The sequence below is a fragment of the Phasianus colchicus genome, chromosome 2, assembly GCF_987193195.1.
Source record: "Phasianus colchicus chromosome 2, bPhaCol1.hap1.1, whole genome shotgun sequence".
In the NCBI taxonomy this organism is placed as follows: Eukaryota; Metazoa; Chordata; class Aves; order Galliformes; family Phasianidae; genus Phasianus; species Phasianus colchicus.
In genome coordinates, this window is record NC_143437.1 from 49,221,426 (window position 1) to 49,245,086 (window position 23,661).

Below are 23,661 nucleotides of genomic sequence, written 5' to 3' on the forward strand. Positions count from 1 at the left end.
GATAAACTAAGCTCAGTATTTAATCTTTTACAATGATCATATCATTAGACATATTCATTTTAAAAAATCTTAATCTTTTCATTTAACAGTTTACAAAAATTCTTTTTTTTTTTTAATATTTCAGTCTCTATTAGAGCAAAAAACTTATTTTAGTCATGGCATTCTTTAATTTTTATATTCTTGTAATGTAGTTTGGAATTCGTACCCTACCAAGCTAAAAACCTAGCATTTCCCATTAGGCTGTATCTTGTTTGCTGATGTATGAAAATCAGTTTGTTTTTTTTTCATTCAGATACCTAAATCAATATTTGGATATTTTGTTTTAAGCACCAACTTTGAAGGTAATTAGTCTTCCATAAAATATCAGTGTACCTATTCTAAGTATTCTTTATATCTATCTATTTTTAAAAAATCCATACAAAAATTGCTGGTCAGTAAAATAATACAGGTCCAAATCTTAAGATTTGAATATTCCTAAGTTTTGGTATTTCCTGATGAAAATAGGTGTATCTGATTCTGTATTTTATTAATGGTCAAACCAAAATCTCATAGAACTCCTCAAAAAAGCAGACATTTGAAATTCACCAGAGAATATTTATGTTAATTGCCTTAAGTATACATCTAGTGACTTGATCCATTATCAGCTATATATTTAAGAGGGAAATAGCTAAAATCAGGTTCTACAGAATTGTTTATATAAATGTATGAATTTGCATTTTATTGATTCCCATTCACTCTCCATTAATTCTGTAACAGAATCCTCAAGTACTTTGGCTATTATTTTTAGGGGTGTTACTATTGCTATTTATTATTTTTAGCAGCAGTGCTTACACATTCCATCAGGGATTTAACACTACTTCGTATCAAAACTATTCAAACAACTAACTCAATGTCTGTTTGCGTTCCAGGGATCTCATAATTTAGACTGGGGTGTGGAAAGGAAAAGAATTGGCAGAGGAAATATAAAATACACTCATTAAAATAGCAGTACCTGCTGCCTTTCAAGTTCCTCAGAATAGCTGAGAGTCAATGAGAAATACTTAACAGTCTTCATACCCTAAATCAATGTACTAATGAAATGGTGTTTTTTAAAAGCTTCTTACACAAATTTATTCCTTATAGGAAATTACCACTGGATGTAAGTGCTTCAGAATATTTGAGAAAGTTCTTTAACATAGAAAATAAGTAAAGGGGGAAAAAAAAAAAAAAAAAAAAAAGGAGTTTGCATTTCTCTGCCACCAAATATTTTGGGGTTCAAAAAGTTTCAGGGAAAGAGGAGATTTGGTATTGTTCTAAGTCAATTCGTTCTGGCTGAGGAAATGACGAGAAGGAAACTATTCCTCTGTCTCAGGAACCATGTGGGGCTTCAAGATAAGGCAAGCACTTGCTAATTCGAGTCCACAAGCAGGAAATGTGATGCATCCATTTCCTTTCAGACAAAAAAAAAAAAAAAAAAAAAAAAAAGCCCAGTTCCCTAGCAGCACAAAAGCATTACTTCTACCACTAAATCTCAATCATTCAGAAATCCATTGCTGCACTTCGGACATTCTGTTTTATATCTATCATTTGGATGTTATGGATAAGAACAGTACTTACTCACCAGTTTCATGGCCACCAAAGTTTTGGGGTAAGGATTTTGTTTCTTATTCTAGAATATCATTAAAGTAGATGCTGAGATTAGTTGTTAATTGCCTCAGAAAAATACATCTATGCAAACCTTATGTCGCAAACAAAAATTTATGAATAGATTTTGCTAGCATTTCTTGCAGTGCAAAAGATTGTTTACCAAATGCTTCTTTGACAAAGTTTTATCATGAGTTTTGACTAATCAAAGCAGTAGGAATCACTAGGGCAGAATTGATTGTTTGACAAAGCGCCTTACTGAAGTCAGTGAAAAGGTGTCTATTGACTCAAGTGTGTTTCAGATCAAGTAGACATTCTGAACTGTTTAATGGATGTACCTACATGGCAGGCATGATTTGTTTCATCTACTGATGAAAAAGAAGTAGCAAAACCGAAACGTTGCAACCTTTGTAATAAACTCTCAATCTAATAGAATGTAAAATGATTGGTAGTTTTCTATGGTATCTCATGATCAGATTTCCCTTACTGTTTCCTCAATGTATTTTCCTCAATATTTTTCTTATCATCCATTATGACCACTTTCCTTCATCCAAACTTGGTAATGATTAGTTAACTGATATGTACTCAATGTGAAGTAAAAATGTATGTTATACTGAAACTCATTAGATGCAATTAGATTTAGTGAATTGATCCTAAGAGATAACACATATTAACATTAGCAGGTATTGTAAGAATGTATCATATGATCTATTTTTATCTCTCTTATCCTTATTATTGAGCAATGGCCCATTCAAGAATCTGTGCACTGCATCAAGATAAAAAATAGTATGCATTAGCAGGAACTAATACTGCGAATTTTACATGAAAGCACCCCAGGAAAAGTGGAAAATAACTATATAAGAAGATTTAGAGAAGTTTCTTCTCTTCCTTAGCATATGATGTAAGAGTCTGCTGAATGCCCTACACATATTTCCTGTGCTGACACATATATTTTCCTACTGGGAGGTCACAAGCAACTCATTTTGTTTTTGTATCTTAAGCTAGAAAGTGGAGTAATGATACTGGATGTCTTTGTAAAGCACTTTGATATTAAGTGAGGAAAAAGAACTGCTGTTATTAATGTTTGGTCTTTTATTATCTGATGGACTGTAAGTTTTTGTAGAATGGAATTGCTTGTAGTTCTAAAATGTCACTATCAGAACAAAATGGAAGTACTGTCATCTGTACTTTAAGAAACCTTTTGTAAATGTCCTGCCTCTTCTTAATACAGACTCGACTTACTCTGAGACAAATTATTCATTCACAAGAAACATGAAAGTTATATACAACTCTAAGAATTCACTAACAATAACAACCAGATTTTTTGCAAGGTGTCCTCCATCTTCATGATGAGTCAGAAAAGGTACACAAAAAGTACTTACGAAGTGAACTTAAATTCCGCAGCATATTGTATTCAAGGGACTGCACTGGTGCTGCCGTTATTCAGTTATTTCATTTAAGGCTCCTCACCAGGTGTGCCAAACCCTGATATTTCAGTGCCAAGACCTGTATCTGAGGACACAGAGCAGCACATGCTTGAGCTGTTTTACTGCAGAAAGAGCCGGCATTGGTTCTCACTGGAAGTTTTCACCCAGCTTGCCAGAGACTGACTTTTCTCCAGCCATGATCAGCTCCCTTTTGCATGTACTCTGATAGCAGAGAAATCTTTGTGAAGAGCTCACACGACTTAGAAAGCAGAGAAGCTTCATATATTCTTCGTATTTTTCTGATTGAGTTTAGAAGATTTAATTGCTTTACTCTTCCTTTCCTTTAGATATATCACATGTATTATACTAGGGAGGGATACTACACTGTTCCATACAGTAGCCAGCATCAGAAGACAATGACTGATGCAAACTCACTGCAGGAAATCATTGCTTAAAATGATAGAAGTGTGTTTGCTGACATCCTTGGAGATGTGTGAGGTAAACATGAAACTACACATAGTAAAGATAAATATATATTTTATTAAATGGGTATGCAATATTTGAAGTTAGTTTGGTTTTTTTTTAGGATACTGTTTACAGTCTGTTTCATCTTTTTTAACTCACTTACCATGTTCTGCTGAGAATGTGAATACATTACCAAGACGCAGATCCTTTTTCATGCGTAGGTGACTTCCCAGTAGCTCCCAAGGACTCTGCCAATATGTAAACTTCGGAGTGTGTGCAAAAGCTTGTTGAGAGGAATTAACCTTGTGGGGAAAAAGTAAATGCTGTAAAAATTGTTAGAAGGATTTACATAATTACATTTAATTTCTCACAATTCAGAAAGATCTTACTGTCTGACAGCTGATTCTCTATTCTGGAAAATGTACAGGCATTCTGTTTTCTGAAGGCATCCAGTTTCCAATGGTAATTTCTTACAACAGCGTCTTAGAAGTAACTCTAAGAATTTCAAATCATTGAACAAACTAACTGTTCTCCAATTATATGTGAGTACACAAACATTTTTACAACATCTCCAGTCCACAATTCTGTTAGAAACACATACATGCATCCATACAGGAATAAAAACCAAGATATATGCATAACTTCATATAAGTTATGATATGCAAATAACTTAAAGTAGCCTAAATCTTCTACCTCAACTCATTTCAAGTCCTTAAGAGGTTAAAAAAAAAAAGATAAAAAAATATAGCACGCTTTTGTTTGCAGGTTCAGTATAGAGACAGTGACTATGCTGGAGAATTACTAGCATCTTCATCTGCAGATCCTGCAACAAGTCCTAGTTCTTTTCACTTCAGGTTTCACTGTCATCATTCTGCAGCATTTCTGAAATGCTAAAATTATGCAGCAATATAAAACAGAAGAAGCAAAACAGTAGTTCTGCTGGCCTAAAATCAATTCTGGCAGAAAGAAAGAAAAGAAGAATGTGAATGCTCTCTTTTAGTTTATTCTCTTGATAGAGATCCTGACCTTGTGAGCAAATGTAGTCTGTGTAAAGTGTAACAAGCACGGAAGTGGACATGCTGGAACTCACAAGTTTGTTTCATTCTCTGGAATTCTGATTCTCATTTTTTTAGTAGTTCCTTCTTCTTACACATATTTGTTTTTTTCAGAGAAGTTGGCTGTGAGAGTGCAGGAGCATTCCTCTTTTAGAGGCTAGCTCTTATGGAGCCTTGTATCTTCTGCAGCTCTATTTTGCTGTAGGACTCCAGAGTATGGTACTTTGGCAGAGACAGAAGCACTTACAGGCAGCCTCTGCTGCAATTCAGCACTGTTGGTGTCATGTGGGACTGTAAACAAAGTCTGCATTAGATTTTTATTGGTAGTCTCAAAGGGAGATTTGTTGTGGCATTAGCTAAGTGAGGAATTCAGCTTTTGGTACCCATCCATCAACTACTAATCTCATTTTTTATTGTTTTAATATAGTCTTTATTGAGTTCATTTTGATTTGTAAGTGAACAGTGGAAACAAAGATGTTTCAATTTTAACCAGCAGTGCATTTCTTGTAATTCCTAAAAGCATTTTCAGTCGCACACAATTAAATACAATAAATGGCTTTGAGACAATCCTATTCCTCCAGTGTAAACAGTAAAATACTTTCAGATCAGGAAATTCAATTTAAGTAGTACGTTTGATCTGTTGAATATGACAACAGCAGAGAGAAAAAAATATAAGTAGATCTTAATCAGCATAAACTTGGATTCCTAGACTATACTCCAGTCTAGTTTTACTCAAGTATCTATTAAGTAATACAACATTAAAATTACTTCCATTAAAATTATTAAGGAGAATTTTTTCCCTGAGTTATAATCCCGGGTGTTATTTGTCTGGTGTACAGAAAACAGTGTTGTTTGCCAACTGGATTCAGTATTTTAAGACTGAGAACTGTCTGGAACTGTCACTTTAAGCATTATCCCTTGACTTTTATAAGCTAAAAATGATTTTATATATACTGTCAAGTTTTCCCTGTCTTTCTCTTTTGTCTGTCCATTGATCTTCCCCTCATTAAAGTGTGCTTTAAAGAAGTCAATCTATCTAATCTGCTGGAAAATACAAGTAAATCATTCATAGAAACAGAATCACAGAAATACTAGGGTTGGGAGGGACCTCTGGAGGTCATCTAGCCAAACTCCTGCTCAAGCAGGCCCACCCAGAGTAAGTTGCCCAGGACAATATCTAGGCAGTTTTTGAAAATTTCTACAACCTTTCTGGTTGAAGCTTGAAGGCTCCACAACCTCTCTGCACAACCTGTTAATCAGTATATTCTAATATGCTGCGTTGTGCTACCAGTCTAGCAATAATAGTAGTTAAGGATTTTGCACTATTCTCTTGTTTTATGGACTGAAATACTACTTGTGAATGGCAGCACTGACAGAAACTATAGCACAGCTCTCAGACATAGGGAAGTCCAACCTAAATGGCTAGCTCTCACATTTGTTCTGTATCTCTTCATCTGACAAACAATGACTACATCCTCAGTGATGATTTTGTCACTCAGTCTTCCCAGAGTTCCCTACCATGCACTTTCCTAATGATTCTGTTGTTTCAGACTTGAATGTCAGAGTCTGATTGATGTCTGGCTCATCAGGGATACTGAGCCAGCTCTTGCAATTTGCAACTCAGGGTTTCACCTCACAGTATGTGAGGATGAAAGACTTAAATCCTGAGCAGATTTCTATCCCTATCACAATGAGAACCAACTGCGTGCAAACAAACCTTCCATCCACCTCTCCCTCTTATTCTTTCCCAATCATATAAATGGCTCAGATCCCTGCTGGGTCTTCATTGCTTACCTAACTTTCCATCATCTGCTTAATGTTTTATCCTTTACTTTTTCAATCTTAAGCCTTGAAAATGTAAAAGTTGTATACCTCCAAAGCTACCTTTCTGTGTACGTACCCTTAAAGACCTCTGGTAGCAAATAGCAGTTTGTCATTCTTTCCCAGACTTGCTTTGAAGAGAGTACAATCCAAATGTTGTCATTGATTGGTTTTGGTACGTTTTAGTTCTATGTGAACTTGGAGAATCCAATATAAATGTAGTCTAATGTAGAAAATAATGAATAGGAAGGGGGGTTGCAATTCCTAGTTTAGTCAGAAGGCTCTTAGAATCTACTGTATAAATAGATATAGAAACCAAGGGGAAAAAAATAATTGCCTTGAAAACCTCCTTTCTTGACCATTTTAGGCCAGAAAATATTGTTCATATGGGCTAACTAGAGCATTACTTCTCTAAAATACGTGCAAAATATTATCTGCACTAGAAAGTTCTATTTGTGTGAATGTTATACATGTATGATAGAGGCTATAATACAGAAAATAAAGATAGGTCAAGTCTGCAGGTTTCTCTGACTTTATTGTAGAGTACATCTGCAAATATACCTAGATAATGGGTTAGCAGCTGGGTTGAGTGAAGGTAAGGGTGACTCATGCATCTCCCACCCCCCTCCTCCTGCCAAAATTTTTTATCTATTTCAAAATGTGATTGAACTTCCAGGGAAGAGATTTTAACATGGTGTATAATACATTTTTTTCCTCCAGAGAAACTAGAACTGCTTTATTTTTCTATGATCAAGTTGAACTTAGAGCAGGATGGATCCCCAAAAGACATTAGCAAAAATGATCATAATAGAAGGCAGATTTTAAGTAGGATTTCTGGAAGATAAGAATGCTCATTTCTTCACATTTTGTATCTCTATTTAACAAAAAAAGAAAAAAAAAAAAGTGAGAAATATCCTGTACTGCTTCGTATGAGTGCTGTGAAAACAATGATGATGATGTGACAAAGCGTGACACAGATTCAGACAGAAAGCTGATTCCATTTTCGTAAATGCTTCCTGTAAATACATATGTTCTATGATCTTCAGTTCCTCCTTCACCTCCTCAATTAAATGTTATGATACCAGAAATTTAACAGTAATGTCATGTTTTCATATCTTTTAAGCAAAGGTTTCATTTGAATGGGGAATGTTTTTTTTTCATACTGATTTTGGTTTTGTCCATCACAAACTTCATAGAGTGGGACTTCAGTCAGACCCTGACAAAACAGAAATAATGTTTACACCAATAAAACGTGGCACCATCCCTACTGGAATCAAGACAGACTTTTTCTCACTCTTCACAGGGCTGCACACCCTTCTATGCATCAGAAAAACTTCTGCTGCATGTCTTCAGGAACAACAGGAATTTTCCTGAACAAATAGCATCTCTTATTTTTTTTTTCCCCTTCATTGTGATTGATTTCATTATATGCTAACCCACATAAAAATCCTCTGACAGAAATGTAGAAAGTATCAGATAGCTAAAATCCCTTGCACTTCTCAAGTGTTCTAGTGGCAAGGAGATGATTAAAATATTCCACAAAATTTTGATATGATCACAGTAGATAGAGAACCGCTGGGGCAATAAAGATCTGTACACATCATCACTCCTCTGGCTAAAACAGCTAAGATTTCTAGAAGAGGGATCTACCAGGTCAAGATCATCAGAAGAGCCTCCTTTTCCTGCTTCCCCAACAACAGTCCTGAGCTGATTTGTGATGTCACAAGACAACAGCAAACAGCATAGGATAGCAACTCAGGCAGGACAAATCTTTCATTTAACTAGTGCTAATGCTATGAGAAACAGTGACAAGGTTTTGAGTTTAACAACAACAACAACAACGAAAAGATAGCATATGAGGGTGAGCCATCAGCAATTACAGCAAACGTGCCTAAACATCTGTCCTTCAGTGACAACGTGACAGCAGTGAATCTGTTTTATAGCACCTAGGACCCCCACCTCCTCTATCTACCATCACCCAAAATAAATAAAACTATAACTTAGAATGTAATAAGAAGAAAGGTGTTGACCATCTTCCTCATTACATCTTCAGGGTATACCACGTCTCTGTTCTTTCCAGGTGTATTTGAGAAGTAATGATTAGAAGGCCAGGTATTCAGCTGAATTTCTTTCTCATGTGGCAGTACTTTTTGCTGGATCTGCTGTGCCTGTGTGACATCTGTGTGATGCCTTCCAGTGTTGCTGAAAAGCACATGAAGCAACTAACAAACAGGTGCTGCACCATGCCTTCTAACACCTCTTATGGTGGTTCCAAAATAGTGTAGGAAGTTAGCACTTCCTTTCTGTTTCATCAGGGACAGGAGTCAAGGTCATACACCAAATCTAAACATATTCTACCCACACTGATTTCCCTGAGAAAAAGAACTGTGTCTTAGCCTGGTGCTGTGTTTTATTTTCTGTCTAGCTTTTGAAGTACTATTATCTATCTACTACTAGACCATTACTGTTTTATATAAACCCCAAACTAGAATTTGATAAATCGCATATGCTTTTTCTCAAGGTTCAGACTATTCCAATTTTAATATAATTATACTTATTTTACTGTCAGTGAAGTAAAAGATTTGACAAGCATGTGAAACAAGCATGTGTTTCCATCATTGACACAAAGGGGATTTTATCATTAATCAGCTTTTGCATTCAGGAAGCTAGTATGTAAATCAATTCCAAGGCCTTAAATAGAGGCTTGTCACAGAGATAAAAGTAGACACTAATGAGGGCCCCTTTTCCCCCCTTGCCGTTCTTCTAGCAAGTCCAAAGAAAAGGGTATTACCATAGCTGGATGAAAGAAACAAAACTGTGTTATGAGACCAGCTTTATTCTTGAACACTGTTTCTTCTTGTGTATGAATTATTCTTTTAAATGTGCATCTGTCATCCTCAGGGTATATTTTGTTGCCTCCTAATTACTGCTTCTTTTCTCCTTTCCTCTCCTTGTCCCACCCCCACCATCCAAACACTGATTTATCAAGTACTTAACCATCTTTGGCAGAAATGATATAAATCTATGGTAGTAGATTGATGAGGCGAAGTTTCTTCATAATATTATTTAAATATTAATTAAAATGTGCATACATATTTGGCAGGCACACATAATATACTAAGTATGTGTCAGTTCTTGTTTTTAAATGAATTGTCTGCCAAGAGAGTAATGCTTTAGTTATTCACTGGACCCAGAAATCTCATTTTTAGGGAAAGTATGTTTCTTCTTGCAAGCACTACACTAGTGAATGCGTTAACATATCAGAGACACAATAAAAGCAGCTTAATGCTATGCTTTCTGCCCAAGACAAACTCCACATAGCGGTATGCTCAACAGCTAGAGCCTAGCAGGATTCAGATTCACAGTTAATACATTCTGGGCATGCTTTGATTCTGTCTCAGTTCTTCTGGTAGAAATTTTTGAAGGCAAATGCTCTGTATTTATACTCAGTTTTCCATTTGCCACTGTAGCTCATAAAACCAAGAGCTGAAAATCTTTGCGAGCCAAATGAATGGCTGTAAGCAGTGCTGTCAGCCTAATGCAGAAGATAAATCTGAAGCATGCAGATGACATGAGATGTCCACAATAAAAAGAGACCACAGAATAAAATCATGACTCAGGAATGAGCCTTTGTCTTTGTAGGATTGTCTTCATTTCATAATCATATCCCTTTGACTACTTATTTGCTTGCTTTCAAAGTAGGAAGCTTCACTTCCTATAACAACCTAAATAAAGACTATCTAGTCAAATTTTTTATTGTATAATTCTTAAGTTTATATAAATCAAGTCTGAATTATGCTCCTAACAGCTCCTAAAAAATTACTAAATCCCCCTTCTCCTGAGGAGATGGAAAAGAAACTCAGGAGACTTGATTTCCATGTATTAAAAAACAAGATTTTTGTTGAAAATTTTGGAGTTGTCTGCTAAAACACTTCAATCAAAGCTACATCAATAACACAAATATATACATGTTATTAAATGACATCTATGAATTATTCAGCAAAATAACTGGGGGGATAAAAAGACATCATGCTCAACACAATGCAAAAACTACTTTGGGCACTGACATATGCCTGTTGGAGAATACAGCCAAGGCATTTTCTTCTTCTCAGAAGAGGCCTCTGCCTTGCTTCTCCAGTGTCTTATTTACTAGAAAATAAATTCCCTGTCTCAGACATTTTAATTCAAAATCCAGCTTGTTAACATAGACTTGTGAGATATTTAACCATTATCATAACCTCCTTTTAAAACTTTTGCTTTAAAAATTACATTGATACTATCTCTCAGCTAACCAGTGTAATGGAAGAATGAGTGAACGAATTAGACATTACTTCTGTTGAAGCTTGTTGTAGTTGCACAGATTTTTGTCAATATCACTTAATTAAGACTCCTAGATCACACTGAAGTAGATATTTAGATTCATATTTGATGCAAGAAAAATCTGAAACTGATAGTCACACAGAAAGTACCAAAAGAAGACAAGCTCAGATTTCTTCATTGCAGATAACTGAGAAGTACGGTACTATCACACATAAATGTATTTATGTCGTCTCAAAACCACATATTCAATGTGATATCCAATGTCTGAGGAAGATAAGTGTACCAGGAAATCTGTTTGCACTACTAGATTGTAATGTTATAATGTGATGGAAAACACAGCAATGACAATAGGGAAGCAGAATCCCAGGCTGTAGCAAGTGCAGACAAGCCCAAAACTACAGAAACAAAGGAAAAAAAAAAAAAAGTTACTTCCCTTCAGAAGGCCTCAGACAGGCAGAGATCTCTGGTGATATGTTCTCACCTCCACTGCCAATCCTTAATTGAGGTCTGGGAAGGGGTAGATCCTGGCTTTATCCCTTCTGGTCACTCAGGAGCATGCAATGCCCCTGGGCTCCCCTGGGCCTTTGGATTGGCTCTGCCTTCCCACCAGGTGCTCAATCGTTGCTTCAGGCCATGACTTGGCATTTCTGCTAAATAGATTTAGTTCAAGTATCTCTGCAGTAAAAATAAAATAAAATAAAAGTATGAAAATGTGATTATATTAAATATAGACTCCTCTTCCTGCTATTTGAACACCTGTTTGTTAGATACCGGTCAGTATTACTGAATATTGATCAGTATTTATCAAAGTTCTCAAATGGTTCCTCTTCTTCCCATTCTTCAAATTTTTACAACATTCTGCATTCTCACCACAAGAAGGCTGTAGTTTTAGCAATCACAAAAATAAATAAATAAAAGACAATAAATAAAACACTAAATACTATCTTAAAAATCTATATCTACAAATCTATAGATCTATATCCAATAAATAAAAAACTGAATACTATCTTCATTCCAAGCTACTTTTGAGCAGGCATCACCCATGTTAAAGCAGTCAGCACTCTTTGGCAATATTTCAAAGGCAAAAGTGTTCTGAATGAGAAGAGATTTTTTTTTGAGAAATTTTACAGTTTGGGGCCCCAATAGATTTTCTTCATCTTCTTCCAAGATACACATATCTATCATTCATTTTGTTTATCACAGAATCATAGAACCACAGAAACGCCAAGGTTGAAAAGACCTACAAGATCATCCAGTCCAACCATCCATCTATCACCAATAGTTCTCACTAAACCATTTCCCTCAAGACAACATCCAAACGTTCCTTGAACACCTCCAGGGTCAGTGACTCCACCACCTCCCTGGGCAGCCCATTTATGCTGATATATGATGTACGTTTGCAATGGAGTTTAAGAGAGATATGGAACTGTGAAGGAGAGACTGATTCCTGGAAGTAGCTGAGCTACCAGTGAAGAGAAGAAGCTAAGTCCTGCCTCTTGCTGACAGGAGGCACTTCTGATACAGCAGCAAATGTGCAGAGGTTGCAGCATTTCCAAAAAGCACTGCATTGAGAATTACCATTTGTAGGATGCACTATACAGTTTGAAATGCCACTTTGATTTTTCTCTTTTAAAAGACTCCTTTTGATGTTCTAATATATTCTGTATTCTTCATATTCTAATAAATCTTAGGTTGCCAGTATAAATCCTTCTCAGCCTTTTGTGGGTTCTCACAGTAAGCCTCCTGAAGCTGTGTCTGGGTTTTTGGTCTCAGACCACAGGCAGTAGGATTGCTGTAGTAAGATTGTTGTAGTAGGACTGAGGATGATACAAAGCCTGTAGGCTTCCCAATAACCTGAAAAATCTGTGCTTTGTACTAACCCTGGATTTCTTGTTTCCCTGAAGGTAGTTTTTTTGTTTGTTTGTTTATTCTTTTTTAAAAAGAATTTCAAGAAATCATCTTTAACATTAGAACATCACTCTATTCACTTATCTTCATACAGGAAATGATTTTATTCTCAGGCTCTGTAAAATAATCATATCAATTAAATAATAACAAAGAAGGCATATTGCACTGTGGCAAATTGTGTTTTATTGTTTGATTTAGATCCATGCAGAGAACATTTAGCTTAGGCCTGTGCTCTGTTTTTTTTTTTTGTTTCGTTTTGGTTTTTTTTTTGAGGTTGATAAGAATTTCTTGCCAGAGGACTGTGCTGCACATGCAAAAAAGATCACAATTACATTACTCTCTTTGTAATGCATCAGGAATTACAATGAAACCATGCAGTAACAAAGTTTCTATCTCTGTCTGCACAGAGGAATCTGTGCTTGGTTTCGCACAGTTATGCCAAAGGCATGAAATTAAACATAGTGACATCTCTATCTTAGATGTTTCCTTCTGATTATTACAATTACTCTTTATTTATTCCAGTAAAAAAATCAAATTGCCAGTAATATCAAAGCAAGATTATTACATCTGCGTTGGTTTATAGGATTTTGTTCAGCTGTTCTGGATTTTTATCACAGTGAATGATAGTTAAAAAAAAAAAAAAAAAGAAAGAAAATACACTCTTACAGAAAACGTTCATTCTGGACACCACTAGATAGCAAGAAACAGGAACTGACTTATCATCACCTTTCACCATCAACACAGATATTTGCAAAGAAACTCAAATCAGTACAAACTATACTTCACCAAACTTCCAAATATTTATTTATGTTGTTCTTTACTGTACCTGACTTTCAGTGTCTTTGAAAACACCAGTTCTTAAGTGCTTATGGCAGCACAACTCAGTCTGAGTTTTCAGGTACTACAAGCTTCTCTGTTATCCTTCATCTAGGTGTTTATTTAGTTAGGGTTTTTTTTTGTTTGTTTGTTTTTAATCCTATTTAATTAGAATTAGAGTAATTTACATAGTAGAGTTCCAACATTAATTTCCAGCAGAGGGCAACCTTGTTTCTAAGTAGGTGGCTTGTTTGAAAATTTAACCTGCTAGCAAACAGCTATCCACTCTGCTTTTCAAACTTAGGATTCATCGAAAGACACAGGCAGTGCCATTTTTTTTTCCTTGTCAATTTATTAATTTATTTGCAGATATTTCTGGAGCTATTTTGCTTGCCTGATCAAAGAACATCTTAGGAACTGCACAAAATGATGTCTATTTGAGTCTTAAGCTTTCACTGTACTATCTTCTTTTTTTTTTTTTTTTTTTTCAAGACAAGATTTACTGTTTTACAGAAGTGTTTGATTGATATGTGTATTATAATCTTTAATATTTGAGTGTGGATACTCCACTCATGTGGACTATCTGTTCTGGCTTCTTCCTGTCCTCATAAATAGAAACACTTTTTACAATTCTAATCTGAATTTCCTTTATTTCATTCTTTATTTCTGTACTTTTTACCTGATTTGTAGTGGATATAAAAGCTTTGTTTGCAGCAACAATTCATTTATTAGTGGGAGAATTACTTTCTGTGGCTACAGAAAATAATCTATCACTGTCATAGGAAGAATAAAACATTTCTATTACAAGCTGTGTTCGAAGGTAGAATGACCTTTCTGACAGCCTAACTATCTTATTAACACTTGTGTTCTATACAGCCTGCCCTTCTTTTGGCTTTTCTCACAGATTCTGTTTTCCAGACCTTACCATCCTCATATGCTTGCTTTCTGGGCGTCACAGGTGCTTGAATCACTTTATGTTTTAGATGATCTCTTTCCATCTTTTCACAAATACCACATTTTCTTAACAAGCTGTGGCCGTGACTCAGACCACAGCTGACTGCTTTCACAAAGAAACCAATTCACCCACCCAGCTGAATCATGGACTTCCTACAAATGATTAATGAGAGGCTGGTTTGCTAATACAATTAGTGGCAGCTATCAGGAAGATAGTAATGTCAACACTTATCAGCTACAGAGAAATTGTTTTTTTCTGAACTCAAACAACAGCATCATAGGAGCTAGCTTCTATTACCGCCTCAAGCTAAGTTTTCTTGGAGCTCCTAGAGCTGAAATAAAATTACTTTAGATCTTTTGTGCTGGGAAAAAATGGTAGCACTTTGGGCCCAGGGTGTTCCTTTTCATGTTCACTGCCTAGGATTTATGAGAAGGAGCAGTTTCAGCTCCCCCAGCTTATGTATGCATATTTACTAGGGCTGCAGGAAGAAAGACCTTATGAGTTCATTAAAACTTTAATATATTTGGACTGCTCTTATCTGATTTTGCACGACTCAGGCTGTATTACAAATATTCACTGTTGACTGTGATGAATTTCACTTCAAAAGGCAAACAGTATCTGAATCTTTCTTACTTGTCAGGTTACTAGATTTGTCATTCACAAGTGCAGTTCATACTTAAACACACTAGCTGGTGCTCTGCACTAAGCTGTGAGGTATTCAGGAATGAATTCCCATTCCGGATTACAAGTTTTTGTATCATCTTTTGTCACTGAATGTTCATTTGGGGGAAAAAAAATTCATGTTGAAGCAGAAACTGAGCTGGACTTCCTCATATTTGAGATTAAAGCCTCTGCCACTTTTCAGGGACTTTCACATTTGAGACAAAGCAGGGTGTAGGCAAGTCTATGTGCATGTAGAGGGAGGGCTGCTCACTTACTTGGACAAGATTTTAGTCACAAGCATGTGGTGTGCCATAAAGGAAAGGCTTCATAAAAATTTGAGAAGGAATATTTGAAATGGAAAAAAAAAAAAAAAAACTCTGAAACTTGAATGAAAAATACAAAGAGAGCTCTTTTTCACTATGCAACATAATATTATGTTCTGATATTACTCATTTTTAATGCAGCTAAAATCAAGCAACTTGTAGGTGATATGTTCTACAAACAAGCTTGCTGGATCCCATATGAAATAAAATTTTCATGTCATCCACTTAACTGAGCAAGAGAAAGGAAGAAGAGATGGCAAAACTACTCTCAGTTAATGAAGTAAATGAAAAGAAACACGAACTCACATAATATGCATGACATCTTTATAGCAAGCTAAGTTCTTATGCAGAGCAATGCCATTATTGATTAACAAACTACCTTACCACTTTTAACTTCTAAAACTACTGTATTATTTCTATTTTAATAGACAAACAACAAAAAATTAACAGCTTTAAAACACAAAGAAGATTGCAATATTTGAGTAATCTACTAGAAATCAGTGATCTACTAGTTATCTACCAGAGACGCAATGTATAGCTATCTAAGGATATTATCTACCACCTTGCATTTGGCAATAGCATGATCAGATGAGATACTTTTAGGACTGTCTGGCTCATTTTTGGTAATTGTAGGAAATGATGCAGTTCAGATTCAAGTTATGTGTGCACTAAATGGCACTTTTCCATCTCTCTGCTTTTTGCATTCAGTACTTCTCCCCCTGCTGCCCTTGTTCTTACCCTGGGAAGCTCTTTCTGAAGTTGCTCTTTCATGATTTAAGTGATATTACTATCCTTTCACGAACTTGGCCAGCTGAAGAGTTTGCACTTGTGTGCATTTGTGAGCATAGTGGCAGGAAAATTGCTCATCTTTCTTAACTTTCACAGTGGTGAATTAATAAGGCTCTGTTGTTAATTTCCTGGTCAAATTTACCTAAGATATTTCTTCTCAGAAGAATTGCAGATTGATTGTCCCTGCTACTAATGCCTAAATTGGATGGGAAGAACTTGTTTCAAAAGCACCTTGTCAGACATTATATCATCTTTACTAAAAAGACTTCCAAATTTCTTCTGCATGGATTCTACAGTGCATCGAGGACATGCTGGAGACTATAAGCTTGATAGAATGCTTCAGACATATAGCTCATGGAATCATTTGAGTTGGAAGGAGACTTAATGGTCATCATGCAATCAATAAGCACACAGAGGTTAGGCTAAGTAGGATCATTGCACTAGAAAGATAATAAATGAAAAATACCCACCAATGTTGTAGGCTCACAACAAACTCCATAAGGAGCAATCTCTAGAAAGAGATCCTTCCTCAGTGGCAGTCAGCACTTAAATGGGATCTAGGAGAGGTGGAGCCAGGCAACCCACCTTTTCCAGTAGCACAGGTGAATTGCCTTCATGTGTGCTCCTGCAGCTGACTCATTGCTTGCCTCAGGTGGTCAATCAGAGGTTCGGGCCATGATCAACAGTTCCGATACAGTCATCTAGTTCTATTCTTTTGCAATAAACAGGGACACCTACAGCTATATCAGGTTGCTCAGAACCCCATCCAGCCTGACCTTGAGTGTCTCCAGGGACAGGGCATGCACCACCACTCTGGGCAACATTTTCCAATGCTTCACCATCCTCATTGTAAAAAACCTTTTTTTCTTATATCTAGTCTAAATCTCCCATCTTTTAGTTTTAAATAATTTCCCCTTGTCCTACCACAACAGACTCTGCTAAAGAGCCTATTGTAAAAGGCTTAAAGAAATCAGCAACGACTACAGCAGAAAAAAAAGTGGAGTCTGAAACTCTGACCTTTTTAACATGGAAACAGTGGAAGGACCATAGATAAAAAAGTTGAAGAAGCTAATGTATCAAATTGTTAATCTTGCAGCAGGTTTGAATTATGCTTTGTTTCCTTTTGTTTCTGACATTTTACCTGGAAGTTTCATTGTTTTCTATTGTTGAAAAACTTTTATCATTTGTCTCAGCTGCTGTTGAGGATCAGAGGAGGTAAAATTGACTGAGATGAGGTGCCCAATCTTTCCGGTTGTAACATAAGCAAATAAAGAAGACAGTGTGAATAACCTGAGAAACATACTGTTTGAAACATATTTAGAGAACCAACACCAAGGAAGTTAGTGTCAGCATCCCTACACGTCCCCAAATGTTTTTTCCTCTTCTTCTAAAAGCAGAGGACAGAACAGCATGCACAGTCCTCAGTAAACCATGGGATATTGTAACAGCTCCCTAGGAAACACATCCTAGCAGCATTGCACTTGCTCTCCTGAAAGGCTAAATCTGCCCTGGCACTGCCCAGATTAAGGATGAGAAAAACAACTCTGTGAAAGCCAGCTGTTCTCCTGAAAATCCCAGGTGCAGCAAGTCCCGCTCTGCCTTTGATTTTTCTCTGTTTTGTAGTATTTTCTCCAATGCACCTCAGGGCAGTGATCACTGGACGTTCTAAAGAGGAAATCAATGAGCATAGATTCAGTGTAAGTTTTTAGAAATGAACTACATTTCAGTGAAATTCATCCTCTTTTGCTCCCACTGTTCCCACTGAAGTCAGGGATAGTCTGGGAAGAGAAAGAAAAAATACCAGTAACCCATAGATCTAGTCATGTTTCTATAATAGGAACTAGAAGAATCAAACTTAGATACAAATTGAAATGAGAGGATATGGTTTACTAGATGGGGACTGCAATAATCAGAGATAGCCAGCTGTGTTTCCCCAGAGAATAAGTTGACCCTCTCTTTTTGCATTCAAACATAGAGGTAGAAAAATAAGAGAATAAAAGAAGTTAAAGAAAATGAAGGTATTATCAAAAAGGATAATTGCCTGTGCTGTACCTCCAGCACAGGGGAACTGCACGTGGGAAGGACTAAAGAGCTACGCTCAATACCTTTGTCAATTCCCTCATCTGCTTTTAACTGTGAAGCACTGATTAGATTGCGCAGGTGGTGAAAATTATGGCTAGAGGCATGCAGGGACAAACCCTTGCCATGGTGGATGGCAGTCCCTGAGTCAAACATGCTAGTTTGTCTAACAGAGCTTGGCTTCCATGTGAGCTTTATAGAAAGCACCTTCTCCTCTCTACTAGAGTTAGGAGCCCAAATAGGAGCAGGGATACTGGGAAGCAAACAGACCCTTGTGTTTGGAGGACTTCTTGACCATCTCCAAATATAATAATGTAACTAGAATTCTAGGCAAGATGTGGAAGAAATCAATCTAAAAAAGGTTTAGCTCTTGATCCTCTTTCCCATGGCCATGCTGGGACAAGAATAGGGATGCTCAGACTGCAGTTCTGGTGTTTGGGAAGGTATCTTTAGGACACGTTCTGGGCTCTCCTCACTGAGGGTCACTAAGATCTGGCTCTTCCTTCCCATCTTCAGGAGTATGAGGAGGAATATGCAGCAACTGAAGATGCTAAACACATTAAAACAGCCTAATAGATTGTTTCTTACATAAAGATAAATGGCACAGTAAAGCCTGCCATGTCTCCAAATATATCTTTATAAAGTGCAGAATCATTACATGTTTGTCAAAAAGCTACTGATGGCGACGAGGCTCTGATCTGCAGTCAGGAGTTGAAACATGAGCTCCTGCAAAAACACAACAAACATTTGTCCTTCTGCTGCTGTTTGCCCAGTCAAGAGTTTCTTAGTTTTGAAAATGAGGGCTCTAGGAAAAATAATATTTTGAGGTCAAGTCTGGTCTGCCTCTGATCAAAAGGACAACAAAGTGTTTTTAACAGGAAGATGTACATTGCAGAACTATCCTGTGCTTTATCACCTACATCTTTATTCTACCTTTTGCGAGTATTGTGATCAGAAACCTATCTGAAAACAGAAATTACAAACAAGCAACAACAGGATTGTATATACATCCAAAATGCCAGTGGCTTAATTAGAATTCAAATTTTCTGGGCCTCCTTACATTTTCATCTTTCCTAAAAAGTACTGAATGAATAAACTCCTCAATATTCATTTCCTTATTCCTTTCTATTCTCCTTCTAAACAGAAGTGTTTCACAAGCATCATAACATAGACAGAATAATCATTTCAAATATTTCTATGGCTCTCTTTCACTCATTTCCTCTTTTCTCAATCAATAGTCAACAAGAGTTATATCTCACTTGTGATCTAAGCCCTGCTTGTATTTTTAGGGGATCTGTACATGTTTTCCTTTTGTTTCAGGCCTTATTCAAGATTACAAATGTACAAGTTTTCTGAAGTACCTGAGCTATTAGAAAATCTTATTCCTCTACACCTATGAAAACATGTAGGGGAGAAAATGACACTCCTCATGCTCTTTTTTATTTCAAGTCTCCTTATGCTTTATTTTCCCAATGGGCGATCAGTGTATTTTCAAATTAAGCATGGGAGGTGAGAAATATTCAATAGACTTAGTACTACTGACAGTTACCTTCAACCTAAATTGTTCTGGGTATGGTAATTTACACTAATTATTATAAGGATTTAAGGTATCTTTTTCTCAGTGGTAAAAGTCTGGGATGTGATCTCTTGTTATAATAGATATGGGGCTTAATCCTCTAAGAACATGGATATATCTCACTTGTAATAGGTAAGTTAGTAAACACATACGCATAGAACATAAGTACCTGTGAAAAGGATGGCAAGCCTGCCTAAATCCACACTTTGTATTGCTCACAGAAGAAAAAGCTTGGTGGTTTCATAAGCACACCTTGATGGTTCTTGGTGGCCATTCATGAGAGAGACTAAAGATTTTTCCCTTGCAATGGCAGAGAGGCTGGTATTAAATGCAAGCTACTTTCCAAATGTTGTTGAATTCTGCAAACTAAATAAAAAAATACCCTGTAGCAAGGACAGTATGAATTCCTCTGTTTATGCTGTAAAGGTTTGCATATTTTGCACAAATATGTGTAGGTTAGCTCATCTTTTAAGGAGGCTGCCACATTCAAATCATTTTCAGGCAAGGTTATGCTTCAGATCTGAAGTATCCTTACTGTGTATTTCTGTTGTATTTCAGAGCACGTAACAATAGCCTTCACAGTGTCCATGTTGATCGGACTAGTGATTGGAGGGATCATCTGGGCCTTATTCACCTGCTTGTCCCGTCGCAGAGCTAGTGCCCACATTTCCCAGGGGAACTCTTCACCCTTCACTCGCCGGTCCAGACCCACATCCCACTCTTCTAGCAGGACTGGATTTTACCGTAACAGCAGCTGTGAACGTCGAAGCAACCTCAGTCTGGCCAGCCTCACCTTCCAGCGGCAAGCCTCCTTGGAGCAAGCCAACTCTTTCCCCAGGAAGTCAAGTTTCCGTGCATCCACCTTCCACCCTTTTCTGCAGTCTCCTCCCCTCCCTGTGGAGACAAACAGTCAGCTGATCACTCTCACTCCCACCAACACCACTACAACCCTTGTGGGAAGCACAACCAACAGTTTAAGTCGACCTGAATTCCACTGGTCTAACAATAGCCTCCGTATCTGCCACTCCACACAAACCCCTCCTCCTGCGTATGAAACCATCATAAAAGCATTCCCAGACTCCTGAGATAGGTCCTTGCCACAAACACACAGTCATTTTTGGAGGAACCTCAATCATCTCAAGCAATTTTCTGTTCATGCTGAAGATCTCCAAGAAGTCTCCAGCTGTTGTGACACACTGCAGAGGGCATGTGCACTGCCAGGAGGCAGGTAGTGATGATTTCTTAAAGTTATGTCCCACCATCCAATGAATCACTTGTTTTTGCACTACTGGCTCTAATTTACTGCTTTGCAACATGCTGACATATATCTACTGCTGTATTGTAACCACTATATTTTTTTCTTTAGAGGAAAGAAAATGCTGCTGCATTAAAAAAAAATGGATCATTTCTCAAAGAGAATTTTAGAAATGACTGATACAGACATTATTGCAATTTTCACTATTTTGTTCATTTTTAAATAGCAAACAAGCAAATTAAACCCCAAAGTTCTGGTTCTATGCATTTTCCCAAGGATTTTAACCACCTGCTCACTATAACCGAACGACAGTTTCTAAATAAAGAACCTTAGACAAAGACCATGCAGAAGGTTTAACATCACAGTTCCATCCATGGTTCTATTCATTGCAGAGAACTTTAAAAGGACTCCGTGTTAAAGTTGTTTGTATGAAATTCCTCACAGTATGAGAAAAATGTTGAGGTATAACATCCTTCATGTAAAGAGAAGTTTTGAAGAACATATTAAGTGCTTGATAACAGTCTTAAAGAATTTTCTATCTCCTGCCAGCTGAAGAGGTAGCCACCTTTTAATGCCCAGTAAGGCTGTATGGGAACAGAAAGCCTGATGTCTCATTTTTCTGGTTGTGGTTATCAAGATAAGCACTGCATGAATGACCACCAGTTTTTTAATTAAGTTTCTTGCTTTGCTGTGAGATTGCTCATTTCCTTATTTAAAATTATATTTCTCCAATAGAACCAAATTTTAATTCTTCCTGGAAAGTGATTCACTGAAATCTTGCCTTTCATTAACAGCATTTTAGACATTTACAGCTGAACACTGATATCGTACAGTTGTGTGTAACATGAAGATAAAGATGGAATATTTAGTTGAGGTTAACTTACATTCTTGACTGTTATACATGTGTTCTGTCAAGCTAACCACTTTCTTAGTTGAGTACCATATGAGAAGTTCAGGATTTGGAACTAATACAGATAGATGGGGGCAGCTTTGTGTTTGATTATATCAATTTTCTGTTAGGTCTTGCATGTTTGAATAAAGACAAAAGAATTTCCATGAGTAGGAGAAGAGTCTTACTCCTCACTTAGAAACAGACATTTAATTCCTAAATCTGCTTAACAGCTACCACCTGAAGGACCTCTGATCCTGAGGAGTTGATCCTGTGCTTCAGCAGAAAGTCTGAGTCCTTACCTGTTCTCTGAGAGGGACAAGGATACAGCAGATTTTGAGAATGAGCAAAATGCTTTACACCTTACTTTGCAGACTTTTTGTGTCTAGCAGTACACACTTCTCTGCAGAGTCCAGCATCCTTTGTGTAGCACTGCTGATCTCTTAACTACAGTCTTCCAGCCACAAATCTGCACACATCTGCAAATATTGCTACAAACATTGAACTTACAAGCATTACTTATTATAAACTACAAGTATTCTTTCTTATAGAAGCAAGTTATCATGCATTTATTTACTGGCTAGCTTTCATGTTTTATTTTTAATGTACAAATTTTTTTCCCTTCTAGAGGAATGTATGTCAGTGCTAGAACAACCACTTACTGTGTTTACATTTTTTCATAGCAGACACTTTGAGTTCCAGTACACTGAAGACTTGCTGATAAGGCTGCAAAATTGCATTTGGCTAATCACAAGCTACAGGCTTAAAAAAAAATAGTCCACTGGAGAAAAGAAGTTTTGTTATTTTATTCTTTAATAGTATTTTTTCTTTTACAGTCTTATTGAGTCTGATGAACTTCATTGGATACGAGTGCTTTCACGGTCTCCTAGTTCTAGAATAGGTGACACTGCCTTTTCTGACATGCTTTCAAAAAGCATAGTTCACACCTTCTCCCTTTACATATTGAGTCTAATGGACTGTACTTGGCATACAGTACCTAACTGGCCAAAACTGCTTCATCCTTGAGAGAAATCATTCCAGATGAGTGATTTTTTTACTCATGGTTTAAGATGAAAATTACATATTTTCTTAGCATATTACTTATATTATAGCATATTTAGCATACAGTGTAGACAAGGAAGTTTAAATGTACTGTATTTTTTATCATGAACACTGGATATCAAAATATTTTTTTATTTCCCTTGGATGAAGGGAGATTAAAAACACAGATTGTTTGATGCATAACCAGGATTGTTGGATATCAGTTTTAACGATATCTGAATTTGGTGTTTTGTAAGTTCCCCAGAAGATGCAGAATGTGAAATAAAGATAGGTGTTGTAATCTTGATCTCATGGGTTTTGTTTTTTCAAAAATTGATGTGTTGACTTTTATAAAAAATACTTATATAGAATTTTACTATCTTGAATTATACAGGCTGATGTAGTTGGGAATGTTAATGGAGATTTGATCTTTCATCTTCTCTGTGAAGAGATAGACCATTGATGATGATAATACATGAAGTTAGCATTGGAATGTGCAATGTTAGAACACTTTCCAAGGACTGCATGTGAGAATTAAAGCAATTATTATTAGGAAAATGCTTTGTTTTCTTACGTTAATAGGAATTAACTGTTTCTTAAATGAAATGAGATTTCATCAAAAGATATAAAACTTCAGGGCAATATGAATATCCCTC

At 36.5% G+C, this 23,661-nt stretch overlaps 1 protein-coding gene across 1 annotated transcript; it reads left to right on the plus strand.

Moving 5' to 3' along the window:
- The first annotated feature begins 1,472 nt into the window (after nt 1-1,472).
- On the plus strand, nt 1,473-23,312 carry MYCT1 (MYC target 1). The gene is made up of 2 exons (XM_031611869.2): nt 1,473-1,627; nt 20,379-23,312. Exons 1-2 carry the CDS (start codon nt 1,576-1,578, stop codon nt 20,903-20,905), a joined length of 579 nt encoding a protein of 192 aa, XP_031467729.1. The 5' UTR covers nt 1,473-1,575; the 3' UTR covers nt 20,906-23,312.
- Nucleotides 23,313-23,661: the final 349 nt, after the last annotated feature.

Excerpts from the sequence above, each read along its gene's own strand:
- MYCT1 (XM_031611869.2), top strand. The coding sequence starts at position 1,576 with ATGGATAAGAACAGTACTTACTCACCAGTTTCATGGCCACCAAAGTTT. Across the intron at positions 1,628-20,378 it reads ATGGCCACCAAAGTTTTGGG|AGCACGTAACAATAGCCTTC; the intron begins GTAAGGATTTTG and ends GTTGTATTTCAG.